The 20,173-nt window shown below is 54.3% G+C and overlaps 1 protein-coding gene across 4 annotated transcripts in view; it reads left to right on the top strand.

Moving 5' to 3' along the window:
- The first annotated feature begins 25 nt into the window (after window positions 1-25).
- The window catches only part of Fbln1 (fibulin 1), a 74,894-nt gene continuing 54,746 nt past the window's right edge, over window positions 26-20,173 (top strand). For 2 of the 4 annotated variants that reach the window (XM_087213702.1, XM_087213703.1), the window contains exons 1-4: window positions 108-271; window positions 10,856-10,961; window positions 17,811-17,946; window positions 18,877-19,060. In XM_087213702.1, the coding sequence (XP_087069828.1) occupies window positions 202-271; window positions 10,856-10,961; window positions 17,811-17,946; window positions 18,877-19,060 (496 nt within the window). In that variant the 5' untranslated portion in view covers window positions 108-201. Of the gene's footprint in view, window positions 272-10,855; window positions 10,962-17,810; window positions 17,947-18,876; window positions 19,061-20,173 lie in introns of all 4 variants that reach the window. The other 2 variants (XM_004845398.3, XM_004845397.3) reach the window with 2 other exon arrangements.

Raw genomic sequence — 20,173 nt, 5'->3', positions numbered from 1 at the left:
CAGCTGCGGGGCGCCCCCAGTGGCTGGGCGCGGGAGGGCGGGTCCCTGAGACGGGGAGGGGGAGAGGGTGGAGGCCCCGCCCCCGCCGCGCCCCCCGGGCGGGATACTTGAACAGCGAGGCCCGGCCCAGCCGACCTCGGCGGTTCTCTGAACTCGGCACCCTGCGCCTTTGTCCCCTTCGCCGCCGCCGCCGCCGGCCCCATGGAGCGCGTGGGCCCGGCACTGCTGTCGCTTCTGCTGCTCTGCGGCCTGTCGCTGCTGGTGGCCCGAGGTAGGGCTTCCTCCCGGCGCGGGGTCCCCGGATCTCTGGGTGGCCGGGATCCCTTCTGGATCGACCACAATACCATGGGACACCCACTTCCCAAACATCCTCCAGGGGGCCTTCGCTCGGCCACCGGCCCACCCAGGCCCGGACGCGGACTCCCCCGGGTGAGGGAGGCGGGAGCGCTCTGCACTGGAAGTCCCCGGGTCTTTTCTCCTTCTGCCCCCACCCTTGTCCCCACGTGGGCCCTTGTACCCCTCTTGCTGATGAGCAAGCTGAGGCGGGAGAGTGGGGACAGTAGTTTGTCCAGTCATAGGGTAGGGGGTGGACTGGAAGAAATGGGGTGATAGCTGAGGGGTGCAGTGTGGGGCTGGGACCTAGCCACCTCCTCCTTGCCTTCTGGGATGCAGGGCCCAGGACGGTGTTTCTGACAGGCTCCATGTCCAGCGGGGACAGGGAACAGGCCACTTCCAAATCCACCACCCTGTGGCAAGGGGGACGAGCTGTTCTCTAGCAGATCTATGGGCCAGAGCCCCTCCCAGCCCAGGAGCCCCCCGGATCATGGCCACCCAGGCAGTGCCCTTCTCCTCCCTAATCATCTAGGCCTGACTGGGGTGGGGGTTGGGATGGCCACCCGCTGTGGGTCACAGCAGGGGGGGGCAGTAGAGCCAGGACCTCTGACCTCTCTGCTGACCCCTGGCTTCTCAGGGCCCTTAGCCAGGCCTGACCCTCCGGGAGTCTTTTTTTCTCCAGGGCCTCAGGTCCAGACCACTTTAGTTTCTCGAGTTCTTTATCCCTGGTTTGGTGTAGTTTCTTTTGAGTTCTCTGATGACCACCCTCCTCCTTAGTCAAAAAGTCACTTGACCAGCTAAGGCCTGCAGGGATTTAAGGAGAGGCTGCAGGGTCGGGGAGGGAGAGGCCTTGCAGAAACTTCCTGCTCTTTGCTGCGGCCCATCTCCCCCGCCGAGGGGCTTGGGTTGTTCGGGCACTGGCTCCCTCCTGGGCATGTCCTGGGTCCCTCCTCTGGCAAGGGGAGGCACAGGGCTCAGTGTGGGCACCGTGAGCCATGCCAGTCCCTGGGAGATCTCGGGGGTTCTTGGAGGAGGTGGTGTTTGGCCAGGAGCTTGCAAGGGGGCATGGGCAGAAGGGGATTCCAGTCGGGGGCAGGCAGGGTGAAACCGAGGGGCCTTGAGCTGGGGGACAGGGATATGCAGGGCTCGGAAACGGAAGAGACCTTGGAGACCCTGCCTTTTACGGGAACAGGTCCAGAGAGAGGGCGTCGTTCGGCTCTTGGCGGACCAGGTTGCCCCAAGTCCCCCACCGCTCTTCTTTCCAGTCTGGAGTTGGAGAAAAGTTATTCCCTGTGCATATTTGACTTTGCGTGTGCAGCCCGGGCTTGCCAGGCTGGAGCAGCTCACTGCTTGAGCCGGGAGGGTTTGGAGAGCCCCTTTCCTGCACTGTGATAAAGGAGCCACATCTGCAGCCTGCAGCCCTCTAAGGCTGTGGCTTCTATGACTCCTGGGTCCCCAAGAACTGTGAGGTCCACGAGGGAGGCTGTAGTTTTCAGTAGCAAGAGAAAAGGCAGTCAGGGAGGGGGCCCTTTGGCTGATCTGCCACAACTCATTTGGCAACAGGCCGCGTGGCCACTGACACAGAGAAGGATCCAGCTCTTTCTTGCTGAGGCAGAGATCATCTAGCGCCTGCCTTGTGTCTGTCTGTCCTGTTGGGCTTTGCCGAGGGTGGGCGGGGAAAGAGTGGAGGCTGGTGTTGGAGAGAAGGTTGTGTTTCTCCAAGGCTTTCTTGGCCTCTGGCTCTGGCGGCGGGGCGACGGGCAGAGTTCCCCACTGATTAAAAGAAAGCCGGGTTGGGAGGGAGAACAAAGGGGAGAGAGGACTTGGCTTAGGAACATGTGGCCCGCGCCGCTCCGGGAAGTTTCTCAGTTGGGAGGTGGGGCTGGGCGCAGGAGGAAGGAAGGGATACCCTGGGGGAGACTCTGGGGCCTGTCCCGCGTGTGTACAGGGGAAGCTCCCAGCTCCAGGTGTGTGCCCCTCCCCCGCTGGGCTCTAGGAGCTGGAGGGGGGCGTGCTGATTGCAGGGTGCGCGGGCCCCTGGGAGTGGAAACCAGTTCTCCCATCCTCCTCCTACAAAAAGCCCTCAGGATGCAGGCAGGACAGTCTGGTGGTTTTCTCAGTTGCTAAATGGAGATAACAAAAGCCCACTTCTTGAGTCACCTTGAGGTTTATGCTAGGACTGGCTGCCATGGTAGCTGTTATCACTAGCTATGATTTGTGTTGTCCCCTTTCCTCCTAGTGTCATTTTCCCCACAACTGCTCTACTATTTATTTATCTGTTTGTTTTGAGCTGCTATCTTGCTAGGTAGTTTAGGCTGGAATGAACTGAGTATGTGGCCTTAAATTTGCAGCTGTCCACTCTCGGCCTCCCAAATGCTAGGATTACAGGCTTATGCCACCTCTTCTAATACTGAATTTCCTAGCCTTGGGCCTTGAAGGAGGCTCTGCAGGGTCACACAAACCATTCACTCATTCCTTAAATACCTGCCAGGGGATACAGCTGGGAAGGAGAGAAATCCGGTCCTTTGACTCCACGTGACTCACCCCCACCCCCAGAGCATGCACTAGGAACTTGCTAGAGTTCTGTGCCCTCCTCATGACTGGGGGAGACCCTTGCCTGAGACTTCCTGAGGGCTGGGGCTGGGAGCAAGGGGCACAGGGGCAGGCATCTGTGCGGGTGAACTTCTACGCTGATGGTTCTAACGTTGCATTTTGGACAATAGAAGATTTTCCTTTTGCAAGATATCAAGCCATAACAATTTGATGTATACTTCTGGCTTCTTTGATCTTAGCGGTGGCCACGTAACCAAGCAGGATTGGAGGGGCCACCTCTGTTCCTAACTTTCCAGGACCGGAGACCCTCAGGCTAGAGGGCAGCTGGAGGGGAGGTTGAGGTTAGGTATCTTCCCAGCTCATCCCACTGGAGGCTGGCTGGGGCAGGAGGTCCAGCCTGGGAAGCCGGATACATGTTTGTGATACATAATGGTGATGTTCTTTGTGGGGAATGAGTTCATGTGCAGGACACATCTTAATTCTTTTCATGCCCCCTTTCCCTTTCTCCCCTCCCTCCATCCCACGGTCCTCTTCCCTTTTGCAAGAGCTCTATCTATCTTCCTGTTTGCTATTGTCTATTATTTTGCTCTTTATTTCTACTTTGGGTTTCTCATACAGGACAAACCATGCGATATTTAAGCTGTGAGTCTGATTTATCTCTCTTAACATGGTGCTCTCCAGGTGCATCTGTTTTCCTACAAATGACTCAAATTTATTTTTCTTATAGTAGATTAGCATTCCATTGTGTGTAAACATCACTGTGGAAATCAGTATGGAGATTTTGAAAAAAACTAAAAGAAATTCCCTTCTGGGTAATTATTGTTCCCGTCGTATGTGGTCAGTAACTCACAGACCCCTCTCAACGGCCCTATGAAGTAGGTGACCCAGTATTTTCCCTGAACCTCTTTTGCCTTTTGCCTTTTGTTACCTGTGGAACGGAAAGAGACTATGTTTTGCTCCCTACAAGTCTTGCTTTAAATCCTCCCAGGGCCAGCTCACTTTGGTTCCTGGGGCCAGTGCCACCCGAGGCTGGAGGGTGGGCACTAGGCACCTGCCCCAGGATCCTCTCCCCACACAGCTTGGAGAGTCCAACCCCTTCTCACCCCCAGCCCTGCTGCACCCAAGTAACCTCTGCACTCTCACACTGATGGCTCAGAGGAGACCCTCTTTGTCCTCACTGTCCAGGGGTGACAGGGAGGCAGGGAGTGTGTCCCAGCACACAGCTGCCCAGGGTGCCAGGCAGCCTGGCTGCAGCATCACACTGCTGACCAGGTCCCTGCAGCCTTTGTGGAGTCCTCAAGTCAGCTTGGGGGAATGTAGTTTCCTTCAGAGCTTTATGGAGAGCCAGGGCTGGGTTTGTGTTCCTCTGCTATGTTTGCGGGGCCTCAGGCCACTTCCTGGATCTCACCTCAGCCTCATGAAGCAGCTAGGATCACATGATGTCATCTGTTCATTCATTCACAGACACTGATTCAGTGTCGGTTGGTGCAGCATGGGGAAGAGTATGGAATGAGACTCGGCCTGTCCCCTTCCTCCTGGTACTAGTAACAGGAGTAGTCATTTTGTGCTTAGTGCTGGGAGTTCAGGAAAGAGATCATGCAAGAAATGAAACAGATCTGCCCTGCAGGTGTGCGTGTTCCTGAGGACTACCTGGAGGAAGGGGCCATTGAGCTGGTATTGCAGGAATCCCTAGCCTTGGAAGAGGAGGGGACCCAGGACCACCTGGCCTTCTGAGCCCCAGCTTCCCAGAGCCATGTGCAGAGGATGCCTGCCAGGTGCCTGAGAGGTGAAGGCAGCAACCAGCCAGGAGTGCTCCTGCCCTAGGCACTCAAGGGCCGGGCACCTGGCACACTGTCCCTGCCAATGTCACTGGTTTGTGGGTGGCCCGAGCTATGGGTCACCAGGCTGTGCACAGTGGCTCTTCCCTGTCCCCTGGCCTCCTTGAGGTCCTCCGATCTGAACAGGCACACGTGGGCATGTGCTTTATGGTGACCTCTGCGTCCAGAGACCGAGAGGGGTGCACTGGCTGTCACTGGTGCTGTCTGCTTCCACTTCCAGCAGGAAGAGTGACATAAGAGTGGAGGGAGACCTGGCTTCTTCCCACGTGGAGGGCGATGCCTCTGGCTCATCCTCACCTGGGAGGTGCACTCTTGCCTCCATCTCTGCAGGTGGACAACCTGCCGCAGAAGTCTAGGACATGCAATTGACTTCATTGAAACTCAGGACACTGGAGTTAGAACTGGACTCCAGGCCTGGGGGCCCCAGCAATGCCTGGCACAGTGAGCAGCCTTTGGCTCCTAGATCCTTGTGGCTCACAGGCCACTTGGAAATGTGACCGGGCATTGTCCACAGCCCCTGCAGATGGACCAGCAGGCTGACATTCTGGAAGCTTCCACCTGAAGAGTGGAAGCTCTTCCACCTCCAGCCACCAGCCCAGCATCTGTAGTCTTGGAAAGACCTGATGTCTTATGTTCTCACTGTGCTCTGAGGGCTGGCTCTGTGTGCCCCTAAACCACTAGCCTCCGCTGCCTGGGAACTGCTGCCTTGGCACCTACCATAATTAACAGCATCTGTGGGTGGGGCCACGAGCTTTAGGAAGGTTCCAGTCACCTGGAGGAAACAGCATTAATTGCAGTCTCCAGGGACAAGTGGTGTTTGGTGGCTGTGAATGAACCCTGGACATTCGAGGCTTCAAGATTTGGCTGGTGGGTGAGGTGGCAGTGGCAGTGCACGGTGCCGTCTCATTCTGAGGATTCTGTTCTTTCCTGTGGGCAAGGTAGTGGCTGAAGCACTGTTCCTGGTGACCTTGTTCATCTTCCCAGCTGCATGCAGAGGTGATCCCCAACACACTGAACCCCAAAGGAAACCAGGCCTGGTGAGGGCTAGAGAGAGGTGCAGGTGGACCGAGGCCAGGCAGTGCTTTTCTTTCCTTTTCTTTTCTTTCCTTTTCTCTCTCAATACTAGAGATTGAACCCAGGGCCTTCACACTGAGCTACCTCCCCAACATCTTAAAAAAAATTTTGTGATATGGTCTTGATAAATTGCCGAGATAGGGCTCCAACTTGCATCCTCCTGCCTCAGCCTCCTAGAATGCTGGGATTACCGGTGTGTGCCATAACCACACCCGGTGAACGCAGCTGGCTGTGTCGCCTTCCCTCGGGACTGTGATTGAAAGTTTATTATACTTTGTAAGAGTTTATTCTTGGTTTATACTGAATGTTACCTGTTGGAGATCTTGTCACACAGACAGATGGGACCTCATAGTTACCTTTGAGCACCAAAACTGTCTTCCTGACCTTATCTGAGTTTAACCTCAGAGGGTCCCGACTTTTATGATGGGGTCACAAACCTCACATTTTCAAAGTGGCAGGAGGTAACAGCAGGTCAGTTCCTTGTCCTCTACCTGACTCCGATACTGGGTGCCTCATTAGAACCCAGGGGACACAGCTCCCTAGGAGCACGTTTTTGTCTTTATAAATTCTTACAATCACCTTTATTCTGCCTGCAGGGCTACGGTTTATAGTGGACCCTTGACTTATGAACTCAATTTGTTCCTGAGGGCTGGTTAACTCAAGTTGGTCTATTGAAGGCTTAGGCTCCTCTACACAGCCTTCAAAGTCTCTCTCCTGTACACAGGCGGATCTCAGTGTCCTTAGAGAGACACTGGCCCAGGATTGCTCAGTGAACCCCACACAGGAAAGGATGTTGTCATGTTGCTTCCAGAACTCTTTAAGGGTTAAATCTGTATCTGAGACCATCTGGAAGCACAAGTGGCCAGCATTTGAGTCATAACTCAAGACTTTGGTCATAAGTTAAAACTAAAATTCCGGTCATAACCTAAGTTGTTTTTATGTATGTCAGGCCAGTTGTAGCTGGAAGGTCCTCTGTACTTAGTTATTGAGCATTGTCACTTCCTGTTCGGAGTCCCATAGCTTTGCCCCAGAATCTGTTGTGTCTGCTACCCACCTCCTGCTCCACAGGAACACTGTAAAACAGGACGGACCCAATCAGTCTCTTTACATTGTTCAGAATCATGCATAAAACAGCATGGGTAGAAAAAGGTGAGTGATTTCATGGCAGAATATCCAATTCCTTTCCTTATGAAGGATGGGACAAAATGGCCCACAAACACTAATTTCTTTAAAATGTACTTTTAAAAAATTGTGGTTAAAGATACATTACACAAAATGTGCCCTCTTGAATCAGTCAGTGTGCAGTTCAGCCACTACCACCATTATCTCCAGAAGTTTCTGTGCTTCCCAAACAGAAACCCCATGGACCTGGTTAAGACCAGCTCCCCCCTCCCCTGCTCCCCAGCTTCTGCTGTCTATGAATCTCACCCCTCCAGGGCCCTCACAGGTACCTTGTCCTGGGCCACCAAACCTTCCTGACCTCATTTGACTTTCTTTTTTTTGAGACAGGGTTTTGCTATGTAGTTCAGGCTGGTCTTGAACTCACAGCAGTCTTCCTGCCTCAGCTGGGATTACAGGCATGGACCACCATGCCCGGATCATTTGATTTTCTTGCCTGGAGTAAAGCTTATTTATTTAAAAGGGAGACAGATCTGAAAACTGCAGTTTGCCTTTCTAACTGCTGCAGGGTGGGTGTGCCATTGGCTTCTGTGCTTCCTGGCCTGGCCCTGTCTCACAAAATACTTGGAAAGATATGGGTGGCTTTACTTTGGTTAATAACAGACCTTGTCTTGTGTGGAACACACACGTCTTTTAAAGACTTTCCCATTTGAGCTGTGATGATGGGTTCTTCAGGCTGTCCCCCTCCAACCACTGGACCCCACCTCTCCCTGCAGCTCAGTTTTCCTCTAAGGGCTTGAAGGCTGCCAGGATTGAGCTCACCAAGGAAGTGAGGCCACCTCCAGGAGGAGGAAGTGGCAGTTCTGTGGTCATTTGCTGGACTCCCACCCAGCCCCATACTTGGCCTTGGTGGCCCCTGCCTAGGATTTCCCTCAGGGTCACTTCCTCTTCACCAGGAAGACGAGGGAAGGGAAGGGCATCCCACCCAAGCAGCCTGTTTGCTTTGAGGGTGCTCGTGCCCCTCAGTTTGTGCCCCTGGTCTTGTGCAGCTAATATTTCGTGAGCCTCTGTGAGTGCGCTGGGAGAACAGAGCGGCTTCAGAGGTGGCCAGAACCGAACCTGGTGCCACAGCCAGGGTGGAAATGCAGGCAAGTGCCAGGGATGTTATGTGCATGGAGCACTGGGCAGAGCTGGCCGTGTGTAGGAGGGATCCAGGCAGCCCTCTGTGCAACAGGCACACCCTGACACCCAGAGGTGGGGTGGTGCGCGCCCGTTTCCAGCTGAGGCAGCCGAGGCTCAGCGGGCTGCAGGAATCTGCTCTCCTGCCTGGGAAGGAGGAGCTCAGACCCAGCTGGGCCCAGAAGTTTTCTGTTTACCTGGAGCAGCTTCAGGCCCTTTCCAAGGTGCATTCTCTTTTGGCCCAGTGCTCCTTGCATGCCCCTGGGCAAATCGCTACAGGGCAGCCTGGTGGGCAAGCCCTAGGGCTGTGCAGTGCCCTGCAGACAGGATGCCCTGCAGGCAGTCTGGGGTGTGTAGAAAGCTTAAAAATATCCCTATTCCTCTGCCCTCCCTCCATCTGGCCTAAGCAAATGATTGTGACTATAGGAATAAAGGTTTCAATTACAGTGTTCTACTCAGAGCCGTTTGTTCCTTCTTGATAGCGAAACATTGAGAGTGACCTATATTCCCAGGCAGGGTAGATGGGGTAGGAGGAGGTGCTCTTCTCAGTCCTGTGCCCAGCACAGGATAGCAGGATGTATTTCAGGGCTGGGGGGTGGGGACTGGTGAGTGAGCGGGGCCTCCTCTGCAGGGCCCCTCAAGCCGCAGGGTCTGGTACTGAAGGGGGACGCTGGCTCCTGAGCCTGGCTGTTGTCCCTGCTGGGTTCTTCTCAGTCTCTCTGAGGGCCACGCCCCAGCTGATGGGACATCTCATACCCAGGAAGGGTGAGCTGGGAGCTGGTCACGGGCAGCTGTGGCTGGTCCTTCATGAGGCCCCAGACAGCCCTGTGCTACTCAGAACACAGGAGCCTCATTCCCTGACTGTCCGGATCTCAGGCCGTCAGAACAGCTGATTGCCCTGCTCAAGGGTAAGGTTCGGAGCGTCCCAGGCTCCCCAGTAGGAATCTTTTCCAGACATTTTCAGTCTTCTCTGCCACTCCAGTCACACAGTTCTGGCCCTGCACTGTCTGTCCTTACCTTCCTTTGCCTTTGTGTCCGAGGGAGACGGGGGACTTCAGTTCCATTGGGGTGGTGGCTCCCCTTTCTCAAAGGGCGACAGCAAGTCAGCCCCTGTCGATCCTTGGACACAGCATCAAGGCACCACTTCCTGCGAGTTTACTGTGTGTTTGGAGTTTTGTAAACGGTACCCCCCACCCCCACCCTGCAGCTCTGCGGGGGTCCAGTGAGTCCCATTTTACCTCCAAAGAAGCTGCGAGTGGCTCAGAGGGAAGAGGTGGCCTGGACAGACAGTCACAGAGCCAAGGTGCTGAGGTAGCGGTGGGGGCCGAGTCTGTCTGGCTCCAAAGCCGATGGACATTTTCTTCGCTCTGTGGTTGCTGCAGCCAGGTTTTATGCTGAGGTGAGAGGATAACAGAGGCCTGCTCACAGGGCCCCTGAGGCTGGGAGGCAAAGCTGAACACAGGACGTTAGAGAATGGCGGAAGTGCAGAGCCCCTATGGCGGGACGGGTGGCCAGGGCTGGGGAGGGATTCGGTGGAGATGTGAGGCCGAGACTGTAGCAGGAGTCCCATGGCCTGGGGTGAAGGGGCTCCCGGGGCACAGGGACGGCTGCATGGGGGACAGCAGCTTTGATGTCAGGCCACCAGGCCCGGGCACGTCACTGTCATTTTACCTATAACAGATAATGTCTTGGGTTTTGTGAATGCTTTAAAAAACCAAATTGGAGCAAGAATAAATATGTGAATGGATGAATGGGAACCTTCAGGGGCATCGCATAATAGTGACCGTCTTCATGCTTTGGTTCTGGGAGGCCCAGGACTCTGGGCCGTCTTACCTGAGTGCCAGCCTGGGAAAACTTCATTGTCACTGAGCAGCATCATTGGGGACTAGGAAGAGGGACCGAGGTGGGGGTGGGCGGAGTGGCCAGGTCACAGTAGACTGGAAGGAACCTGGATTTCACCAGTCTGGGATGAGGCCAGGAGCCTGGCTGGCAGACAGAGCTGGGCTTGTGGCTCAGCCTGGCGCTGAGGGTGTGGGACAGCTGCTTGGCCAGGCGGCTGGTACTTCTGAGACCAGTGCTCTCTGCCTGGCCAGGTGCATCCTCAGCAACCTCTTTTAAGTCTCCCTTTCTGCAGGAGAGAGGGCCTGTGGCGACAAGGCAGGAACATCACCATCCTTGATCCCCTTCTGTACATAACTGGACTGAGGCCCTGCCACAAGTTGCTGCAAGATTAAGAGAAAGAACTTGGATGGTGGTCTAGAGATGTGGGTCTCTCCTGCCTGCCCGTCTTGGCTGGGGGTCTTCTGAGACCCCTTTTGGTCTCCTATGAAGGGAGTCAGGCTGGTTGTGCCCTGGATGCTCCCCAACCGCTGGGCTGGACAGTGCCCACCCAGCCAGGCCTCTGTCAGCAGAATGCACTTTGTCTGCCTGCTGGGCCAAGAAGGCAGGGACCACATCTGTGTCTCCAGTGTGTGGCAGGACCAGATGTGCTTGGATCCCAGGTGCTGAGCTACACCTGTCAGGGCTGGGCTCGGGTCTTTCTGGGAAGGACTCAGGTGTGTGCTCCTGGGAGGCTCTTAGTACTCGTTTGCAGAATGACTAAAGGACTGTGCTCTTGTGCCCACTGTCCTTGCCAGACCCAATCTGGTGTGCCAGTCAGGACCTAAGCAAGCAGGTGTCCAGATGGTGCTCCTGGTGGGTGGAGGTCCTTGCAGGGCATATGGTGAGCCACATGTCAGTTTGTTCTCTTTCTTGCACAGTGAACGCAGATGTCCCCATGGAGGCCTGCTGTGCAGATGGACAGCAGATGGCCATTCAGCACAGGGACTGCTCGCTGCCATATGCCTCGGAATCCAAGGAATGCAGGTACGTTTGCTGCTGGCCACTATTGGACCTGAGCAGTGTTCCTTGAGGAGAGAGCGGGAGAGGGAGGAACAGTGGGCATTGGGTCCTGGGGAGGCTGGGTGCACCCCTCCCTCCACCTGCTGCTCCTTCCTCTGTGCTAGCACAAGACTTTGCTCACCATCCTGGCCACCCTGGGCTTGTTGGGATGTCTGTCCTCTTTGTTGGGCTGGAAGCAAGACCTGGGTTTACAGCCCAGCTACCACAGCCAGGCCAGATTCCTCCAGAGAAAGAGGGTTTGTTGTGGGGGGTTGGGTGTCACTAAGTGACTGCAGGTGCTTTTCAGGTAGACCTGTGGTCCCCACTCCACTCTCCCTGAAGAGCCTGGGCATTCAGATGAGCCAGGCAGGTGCTGTGTTGCTGAGCTAAATCCCTGGCCCAGTTGTTCAACTTTTATAATGGCCTTTAATGATAGCCAACACCTGGATTGACTATTTGCCTTCTTGTCTCCCTAAATTCACTCAAGCACCTTCAGCACTTGGGACAATATAAACAGTACGGGATGAAAAGAGGTAACGTTGACCATCATTGTGAAAAACATAGCTGCCTGTACGGAGCACCTGCTGTGCGCTCTGTGTTTGACACGTGCTCTCTCGTTTCACATAATCCCGTTTTATAGACCAGGAAATGGGGCTTTCCCATGTGCATAGCTGGTAAGCAGTGGTGTTAGGGTTTGAGCTCGTGATTTGGCTGTTATGAGCTGTGCTGCTGTAATCATGGGTGTGCACGTGTCCCCGTGATATGATGACTTTAACTCTTCCGGGAAGATACCTAGAAGGGGAATAGCTGAGTCAGATGGAGTTCCTAGTCTTAGGTTTTTGAGGAATCTCCATACTGATTTCCATAGGGATTGTACTAGTTTACGTTCCCGCCACAGTGCAGAAGAGGCCCTCCCTACCTCACCCCCAGTCTTGTCAGCAGCTGCCTCTATGTCCAATGACAGATGGATCAAGAAAACGCGGTATTTACACGCAGTGTAAATAAGATAAGCTTGAGTCATGTGTAGAGAATGGATGCACTGTGAGACCATAATGTTAAGTGAAATCAGACACACGTGCTCAAATATCAGATAATTCCTCTAATCTGAGAAACCCAAACTATAAATAAATTAGAAAGCAAAATAAAAGACAGATAACAGGAGACAGAGAAATACATCTTTTGCAAAAGGGAAAGGGACCAAGAAATGCAGGGAGGGGTAGTGAAAGAGGGGGAAGCGTATAAAAGAAGAATTACAGGGTGTTATGCACCTGCACCAACTCCCCGTGGTGATTGTAATCACTGTGTACTACAAACATACACTAAGAAAATAAAGATTGGAGCTCACACCTGTTGGCGCCAGGGAGCAGCTGAGAGGCAAGGTGACGGTGGGAAAGCGTCCAGCCTTCTGCATCCATTTGTTTCTTCTGTCTCTAACCTGCATCGACACTCTCAGACCCTTTGTGCTTCAGGATGCTGGATGGTGGGAGAGCTGTTGCAGGAGGAATGAGGGGAAGTTGCTTTCACCTCCTCCTTGGGAGGCTTGCGTTTGTGTTGGCCTCCAGCAGCCTCGGCTACCTGCTAGTGATGATGGGTGATGTCAGTCTCGATTGAAGAAACTCTTGAAGAGTCAAAAGCATTAGTGCCCAAATAAAGGAAGAGAAAGCAGAAAACTCCAACTGCTTGAGTGGACTGGAGGTCCTGGCAGTCAAGAGTCAGGGAGGAGCAAAAGTCATGATATTGGTGTGAGGTGCAGCCTAGCACTGCTGATGTTGGAGAGGCAGCCGCGATTCTGTGTCGAATCCGGGCATTTGGCCCTGTCCCCGACTTCACCGGCTGCATGTAGCCTGAGCCCTGAGCCAGCTTGGATCCTCGGTTCCCCCAAACTGGAGGCTGTGTTACCTCCTTTTCAGAGTTGTTGAAGTGTTTACAGGAAACCAGCAGCACCAAGCCACGAGGTGGGACAGCTGTGTTGAGGCCCCAGAATGGGCAGCTCAAAGACAGATTTATTTCCAACCGGTTGTGGAGGCCAGAAGTCCAAGATCAAGGTGTCTGTGGGGCTGGTCCCTCCTGAGGCCTCACTCCATGTCTCCCTGTGTGTGGCTGTGTCCTCTTCCCCTCTTCTTGTGAGGATTAGGGCCCAGCCTAGTGACCTTGTTTTACATCAAGGACCTCTTTAAAGCCCCTGTCTCCCATCAGTACAGATACACCCTGAGATACTACAGGTTAGGGCCTCAGCAGATGAAGTCTGGGCTGCCATTGTGATTACAGCTTATTGAAATCCGTGACTCTGCAAGTGTGACACTAGCCAGCTGAGCCCCTCAGTGTGAAGACAGAGAGCCTGGCCCAAAGACCTGGCAGCCTGAATGCTGGCTGTGAATTTGGATTTTAGTCCCTGCTGACTTTACTCACCAATATCTGGTAGGTTTTGAAGCTATCTTCAATCCCCCATGGGTCCCATGAAATACTTTCATATCTGGTTCAGCAGAGGTAAATTTTAGATGCTTCCTAAGGGTGAGAAGTACCCTCTGAGTGTCGGAGTGAGGCTTCCTCTCTGCTGGAAGTGGGGCTACACATCTAGGCTCTAAGATGACGCCCCCAGCTCATTTCTGGTGGCATTCACTTTGTCCTGCACAGCCTGGGGAGATCCTGACTGGATATTGTGAGTTTCCTTACTACCATGTCCCCTAAACATTTCCCTAAATATCATGACACCACTCGTGGGTCAGCAAATACAAGTGGCTGGCTTTTTGTTTCACTGAGGCCCACGGAGGCCAGTTCATTTGTTCCAGGCAGGAGACAGCATGTTTCTGAGGCCTCTTAGTGAGTTAGTCACTGAGGGCCAGCAGCTCTAACCGGGCACTGTCCTGCTGCCAAAGAGCTGCCCCCCCCCCCAACCGACATGGTTCCCCTGTGTCCTGTTCATGTGGGGTCTGAACCTCACGCAGTATGCAGAGATCAGGCTCCAGAGGAGATGGTACTGGGTGAGAATTCAACAGGCAGGCCTGGGGCACTGCTGTGGGGATCCTCTCCCAGTCCCCCGGGAGTCTGTGAGTCCCCAAGTCAGAGCGAGGTCCAGGATGAGGGAAGAATGGGGCCTGTGCTGTGACCGAAACACAGAACACAGGGGTGCCCCATGGTAGGGATTTTCCCAAAGACCTACGGTTAGTATTTTCCCTACACATGGCAGGGAAGGGAGAGAGTGGACCAGACCTCAACACTCATGAGGATCTGCTCCTAGGAATATTCAAAAGATGCAGGAGATGGGCGTCAACGACCAGTTGGGTCATCTGTTACTTTTGCATCATTTCTCTTGCTTCAAGGCATTCTGTAAGGCTTGCCAGTTTTAAATTTTCGGCTTTCATTCATTCACCCAATCTTTTTTGATCCTATTGCCATTTTGAGTTCGGGACCAGAAGGGATGAGCTAACAGAATGGGTGTTGCCCTGGGCAGGAGTTGAGGGTGGGAGGCACCCAGGGGGTCTGTAGGGCCCGTGACAGGTTCAGCTTGCCTGGTGGGTGAGGGGCTCAGTGGGCACCATCGAGAGAAGCTGGCCCAGCCGCCTGCAGCTTTAACAGTGACCCCTGGGGTGACCAGGACACAGTGCCTCTTCTGTGCCCTGGTTCTGCCTCACTTTGCCTTCTGGGCCCTGAATCCAAATCCACATTTGCTTACAACCATGTATTAGATGGACCCTTTGAGCCTTTATCCTCTTCTGAAGGAATTGGAAACCCATGGAGCTGAAACCTACCGCAGTTAGGGCTGATGTTTTCAAACAGCCCTCAGAGCCCATTCATGTATTTACGTATTCAGCATCATGCAGGGTATGGTTCTGGATGGGCTCAGGCAAATCAGGTACAAACTAGAACCCCCACCCTGGCCTTAATGAGCTTACATTCCATGGGGCAATGGTAACTGTTACGGTTTGTACAAAGGCAGTGTGTGCGGAGGGTAGGAAGTGCTGTCTTCGGTCGGGCTGAGGTTACAGCTGTTGGAGACAGGACAGCTTCTGTGGAGGGGACATCTAGGCCAGGCCTGAAGGAGGCAGGCAGTTGTGCAAGTTGACAGGACAGCAGTCAGGGGCCAGGGTGGCCAGATGGATTTGGGGGATGGGGTGGGGGCTGAGCCAGGCAGGACGACACAAGGGAGAGGGAAACCAGGACGGCTGAGGGGGATGCAGGGCCGAGTGGCCACTCTAGAGGCCGGATTGGCGCGGGCCCTGACGGGGACGGGCTGGGGTGTATCCGTCTGAACCTGTCTTTCAAAGGCCCCTGTGTGGCAGGTGAGGGAGGGAGGTGGTGGCCCAGGGATGACTGGCTGCTCCGACAATCCAGGGGGAGAAGCCAGCGGTTTGGGGACAGGTGGGTGCCTGGGAGGTGTGGGAGCGTGGGGACTGCCAGGGTACCAGGCTGTGGGCTGGAGAGGCAGCGAGGTGGCAGACAAAGCCCAGAGGTGAGGTGAGACTGTAGGGTGGGGGCCGGCACCCTGGGGTCCTGCCCCCCATATCAGCTTCTCTGGGACAGAAAGCCTCCCCCTCTTCAGGAATCCATCCAGAGCGGGTTTAGGATGAGGGGCAGAGGCAGAGTGGCAGAATGATCAGCTTCCCCTCTCTTCCCCTAGAATGGCCACTGGCATAGCTTGTGTTTTGGTTTTCAGACTGGGTTTCCTGGTGCCTTTGTGCTCCCTAGAACCCTGCAGGGGAGGCTGCAGCTCTGCTCTCCCCGGTACCTTTGGAGGTTCAGAACTGGAAACGAGTTAGCGCTCCCTCTTGGCTATTGTCATACGTGACAGTATGTCCTGACGTTGAGCCATCCTTTGCCAAGCCACTAACTCTTCCGGGTCAGCTGTACCAAGGCAAGGATCGGCTGCTGGGGGGAGAGGAGACCCAGCTGCAGGAGGAGCACAGCCTGGACGCTGTGCACATGGCTTAACCTCCAGGGGACCGCTGCACCTGTGGGCTCTGGGACCATTGCAGCAACTGGACGGTGCAGGGTGACGTTGCCTGCCCAGCACTTGGACCAGTTGACCAAGCAGCGAGGGGAAAGCAGGGATTTGGGAACAGCTCTCCAGATGCCCAGTGCTGCTCCTTCCCATTCAGGGCAAAGTTTAGTACCTGCTGCCCCATGAGGAGAGGGTACTGGTCTCCCGTCTTATCTCCAGAGCCTCTGAACCTAACCAGTACACAGTAGGACCACAGCTGATGCTTTAAAAAACTTATGGTAAAAAGTGGGGCATGGTGGTGGGACCCTTGTAATCCCAGCGCATGGGAGGCTGAGGCAGGAATATCACTGTGAGGCTAGCCTGGGCTACATCATGAGATCCTGTCTCAAAAACTAAAAAACCCAAAGAAGGTAAAACACGTGCTATAAAGTGCACCATCTTAACCACTTTTGAATGTACACTTCAGCGGTATTAAGCCCACTCACATTGTTGTGCCGCCATCACCATCACCCATCTGTACAGCTGTTTGATCTTGCAAAACTGAAATTCTAACCCTTAAACAGGATGTTCCCCCAAATGCCCTCTCTCTCCAGCCCGGGCAGCTCCATTCAACTTCCTGTCTCTGAATTCAATGGGTCTAGGGACCTCCTATGGTTGAACTCACACAGGATGTGCCCTTTTGAGACTGGCTTCCACCACTTATCATCTGAACCTGAAGGTTCACCCAAGTTATAGCATGGGTTAGGTTTTTTTTTTTTCCGTTTAAGGCTAAATACCATTCCCCTCTGGCTGCACCACCTTTGTTTATCCATTCTTCCATCAGTAGACACTTGGATGGCTGCCACCTCCTGGCTACTGTGAATAACGCTGCTGTCAACATGGGTGGGCAAACATCTCTGAGGACCTGCTCTGAGTTCTCTTGGATATGTACCCAGTAGCGGGATTGCTGCATCCTGTTGTAATTCTATTTTTATGTTTTTGAGAAATTCTATGCTGTTTTCCATAGCAGCTGTGCCATTCTATATTCCTGCCAGCAATGCACGAGGCTTCCAGTTTCACCACACCCTTGCCAATGTTTCTTACTTTCTGTTTGGCAGAGAGTTTTTGAATGAATGCATGCATATGTGGTAAGGATGCAGGAACATCGCTCTGACAATTTAGTGAAATGCCATCCTCAAGTCCACTGTAAGCCTGAGTGAAATGTGTAATAGCACAGGGCAGACAGATGCATCCTGGACCCCGAGGAGAGTTCTGCAGACACAGAGAGCCTGGGGCTGACTTCTGGCTCCAAAGCATGGGGGTAGAGGTGGCCTGGCTGGCAGCACAGGGAGGCTGGGTGGACCTCGCCCTCCCTTCCAGTTGGCACATGTAGGGTGGCTCCTCCTTCCCCTGCTGGCTGTGGCCTGGAGCTGGGGCTAATTTGGGTGCAGATTAAGCCACCTGGGATAACACACCTCGTGCTGCAGGGCCTGCTTTCTGGCCTCTGAGCTGTCACGGGCTCACAGCTGTGTCTGAGGAAGCCACTCTGGCTGGTCCTCCTTCTCCCCTGAGCTCTCAGTGTCTGCAGGAGATATGGGACATGGCCAGGCACCGTCTCTCCCCCTACCCCCCAGCTCTATCTCAAGGACACTACGTCACAGAGCATCCAAGGCTGCTTCCTCTGAGCCCAGAAAGTGGAAGTGAGCATTGAAAGTTCAGTGCCAGATAAAAATGAGCTTGTATGGGCAGTCTCAGGGTGCAGCTGAGTATTGGTTCGTAAACAGGTAGGAGAGAGTCTCCTTGCTGAGACCCGGCTTCGCACTCAGCCCCAGAGGACAGAGTCCCATGGAGGGCATCTGCTCCTGAGCCCCAGGAGCTGGCCCCTGCCAGCCCTGCCCACCCCCCTCTGCCCGCAGGATGATCCAGGAGCAGTGCTGTCACAGCCAGCTGGAAGAGCTGCACTGCACCATTGGCATCAACCTGGCCAACGAGCAGGACGGCTGTGCCATGCCCCAAGGCAACAGCACCAGCCTCAAGACCCTGTTTGTGAAGGTGAGGACCAGGCCCCCACCCTCCTGTACTACCTGCCCCTAGTCAGCATCAGACCTGGGCCCGGTAGAATAAGAAGCCGCTTGGTGTCGCCTCATCCTTTAGTGGAGCAGGTAAAGCTTAGTAACCGTCACCTTCCAGGTAAGGCTGGGACTCTGCCTGGTAGACAGCTGTGCCTGTGTCCCCAGACTTGAGGGAAGGGAGGTGTGGGAGTGGCCAGGGACATTCTAGTGGGCTCTTTCTGCAGCAGAGTGGATAGAATAGCCCAGGAAGACCCTGAAAGCTGCTCAGATGCTGAAGCCAAGCCACATCTCCTGCTACCACTTTGGGCTTTCTGGAAAGTTCTGGAAAGTTCTGGAAAGCACTGCAGTGGGGCTTTACATGAGTCAGGGAAATGTGCACCCCAGGGCTCAGGAGTGAGCACTCAGGAGTGATTTTTGAGAACTGAGGTCCAGGTGATAGGCAGTAACCCTGTTTTTTTGTCCTGCCTGATGCCTTGAGGTCCATAGAGGGCCTGAACCTCCAAACTTAAGAGGGAAGAGGCATGTGTATGTCCATTCCTTGGGACATAGTGGAGAGGAACAGACCCTTTGGGACTCCTGGGTCTCCCTGCTTCCTGGAGTGGGGGAGGGGGAGGGGGAGGGGTGGCTGGGCAGGGCAAGGATTTAGGGGAACAGCCCTGTATCAGGGGTGGAAAAGAGATATGGAACTCGGGCTGGGTGCCAGGCCCTGGGAATTCCTTGCCAGGCCCAGGCTGAGGAGACTTGGGGAGCTCTGCGTGCGGTGCTTTTTGCTGTGAATGTTTAGCCAAAGTAAGCACCTGCTCAGACAACCTCCTCGCTGTCCAGGGCCCAAAGACAAGAGAGTATCAGAGAGGCTTTGGGGTCCCACTCAGCCCCTGGGGCACCCAACCTGACTTTGCCCTGTCCACAGAGGTGCTGCCACTGCTGCCTGCTGGGCCGTGCGGCCCAGGCCCAGCCCCAGGCCCAGGTCCAGAGCTGCGAGCCCAGCCTCATGCTTGGCTACCAGTGCGGGCTGGTGTTCCGTGCCTGCTGCGTCCGGGGCCAGGAGAGTGCAGACATCACCCCCGAGGATGTCAGAGACCCCCAGGAAAATGGTAACTCCAACCTTCCTCTTGGGCAGTGTATTAGTCAGGCTTCTCAGGATGTGTGTCTGTCTGTACGCATGTATGTTTTGTGTGCATACATTTGTGTGTGTGCACACACAGCTGGCTCTCCCTATCCATGGTTTCCTATCCATGGATTTGAGCACCCATGCATTGAAAATATTGAGGAAAAATTGCATCCGTGCTGGACATATGCAGACATTTCTCCTGGCCATTATTCCCAAAACAATGCAGCATGCTGCCTGTTGGCATGGGATTTGCATCGTATTAGGTAGTGAGAGCATTGCTCTCGTGTTGGAGTCACGGAGTCACTTCCTCCCTGGAAAGATGCAGGAGGCCACCCCATCCCACACACTGGCTTGAGGCTTTGGGTCCCTCCCCTCCCCTTCTGACCTTTGCACTCTTTCTGTTAAGAAGAGGGAAGGTGGCTGGTGTTGGTGGACCACACCTGTGATCCCAGCCCTCAGGAAGCTGAGGCAGGCAGATGGCCATGAGTTTGAGGCTGGCCTGGACTACATAGTGAGACCTTGTCTCAAAAAAACAAAGAATAAATAAAAAACAAAGGTGGAAGTTACAGGCTGGGGTTGACAGTACCAACAAATTTGTGGTCTCTAAGTTAGGCTATCCATTGCTGTGGCTCTGGGGCCCTGGGTCAGATGGACCTGTCCTTGACTTCTGACTTTGGTTTTGATTGGTTTTTTTTGAGACAGGGTCTCGCTTTGTAGTTCAGGCTGGCCCTGAATTCACTATGTAGCCCAGGCTAGCCTTGAACTCATGGTGATCCTCCTGCTTCTGCCTCCTGAGTGCTGGGATTACAGGCATGAGCCACCATGCCTGGCCCTCTGCCTTTGATGGTTAAAGTCCAGGGCCACATGGAAATATACCTTTGAGTTGGTTTGAGGCATCACAGTCATAAAGGGGGTTGGGACCGCATTCCCTCTCTCTCCTTGTTTTTTGAAGCCAGAGATGACATTTAGACTGGAAAGAAACTCAAACCGTCATCCTAGCGGGAGGTTTCTCCTGCATCTGGGGGAGGATTTTGAGTTTCTCATGGGTTTGGGGAAGGATTTTGGGTGACTTGTGCCTTGTGGCATTAACCATCTC

The sequence above is a fragment of the Heterocephalus glaber genome, unplaced genomic scaffold (assembly GCF_053883595.1).
Source record: "Heterocephalus glaber isolate CG9 unplaced genomic scaffold, H.glaber_assembly_v1.0 deba00001444, whole genome shotgun sequence".
In the NCBI taxonomy this organism is placed as follows: Eukaryota; Metazoa; Chordata; class Mammalia; order Rodentia; family Bathyergidae; genus Heterocephalus; species Heterocephalus glaber.
This window is presented reverse-complemented; position numbering and strand designations above follow the sequence as displayed.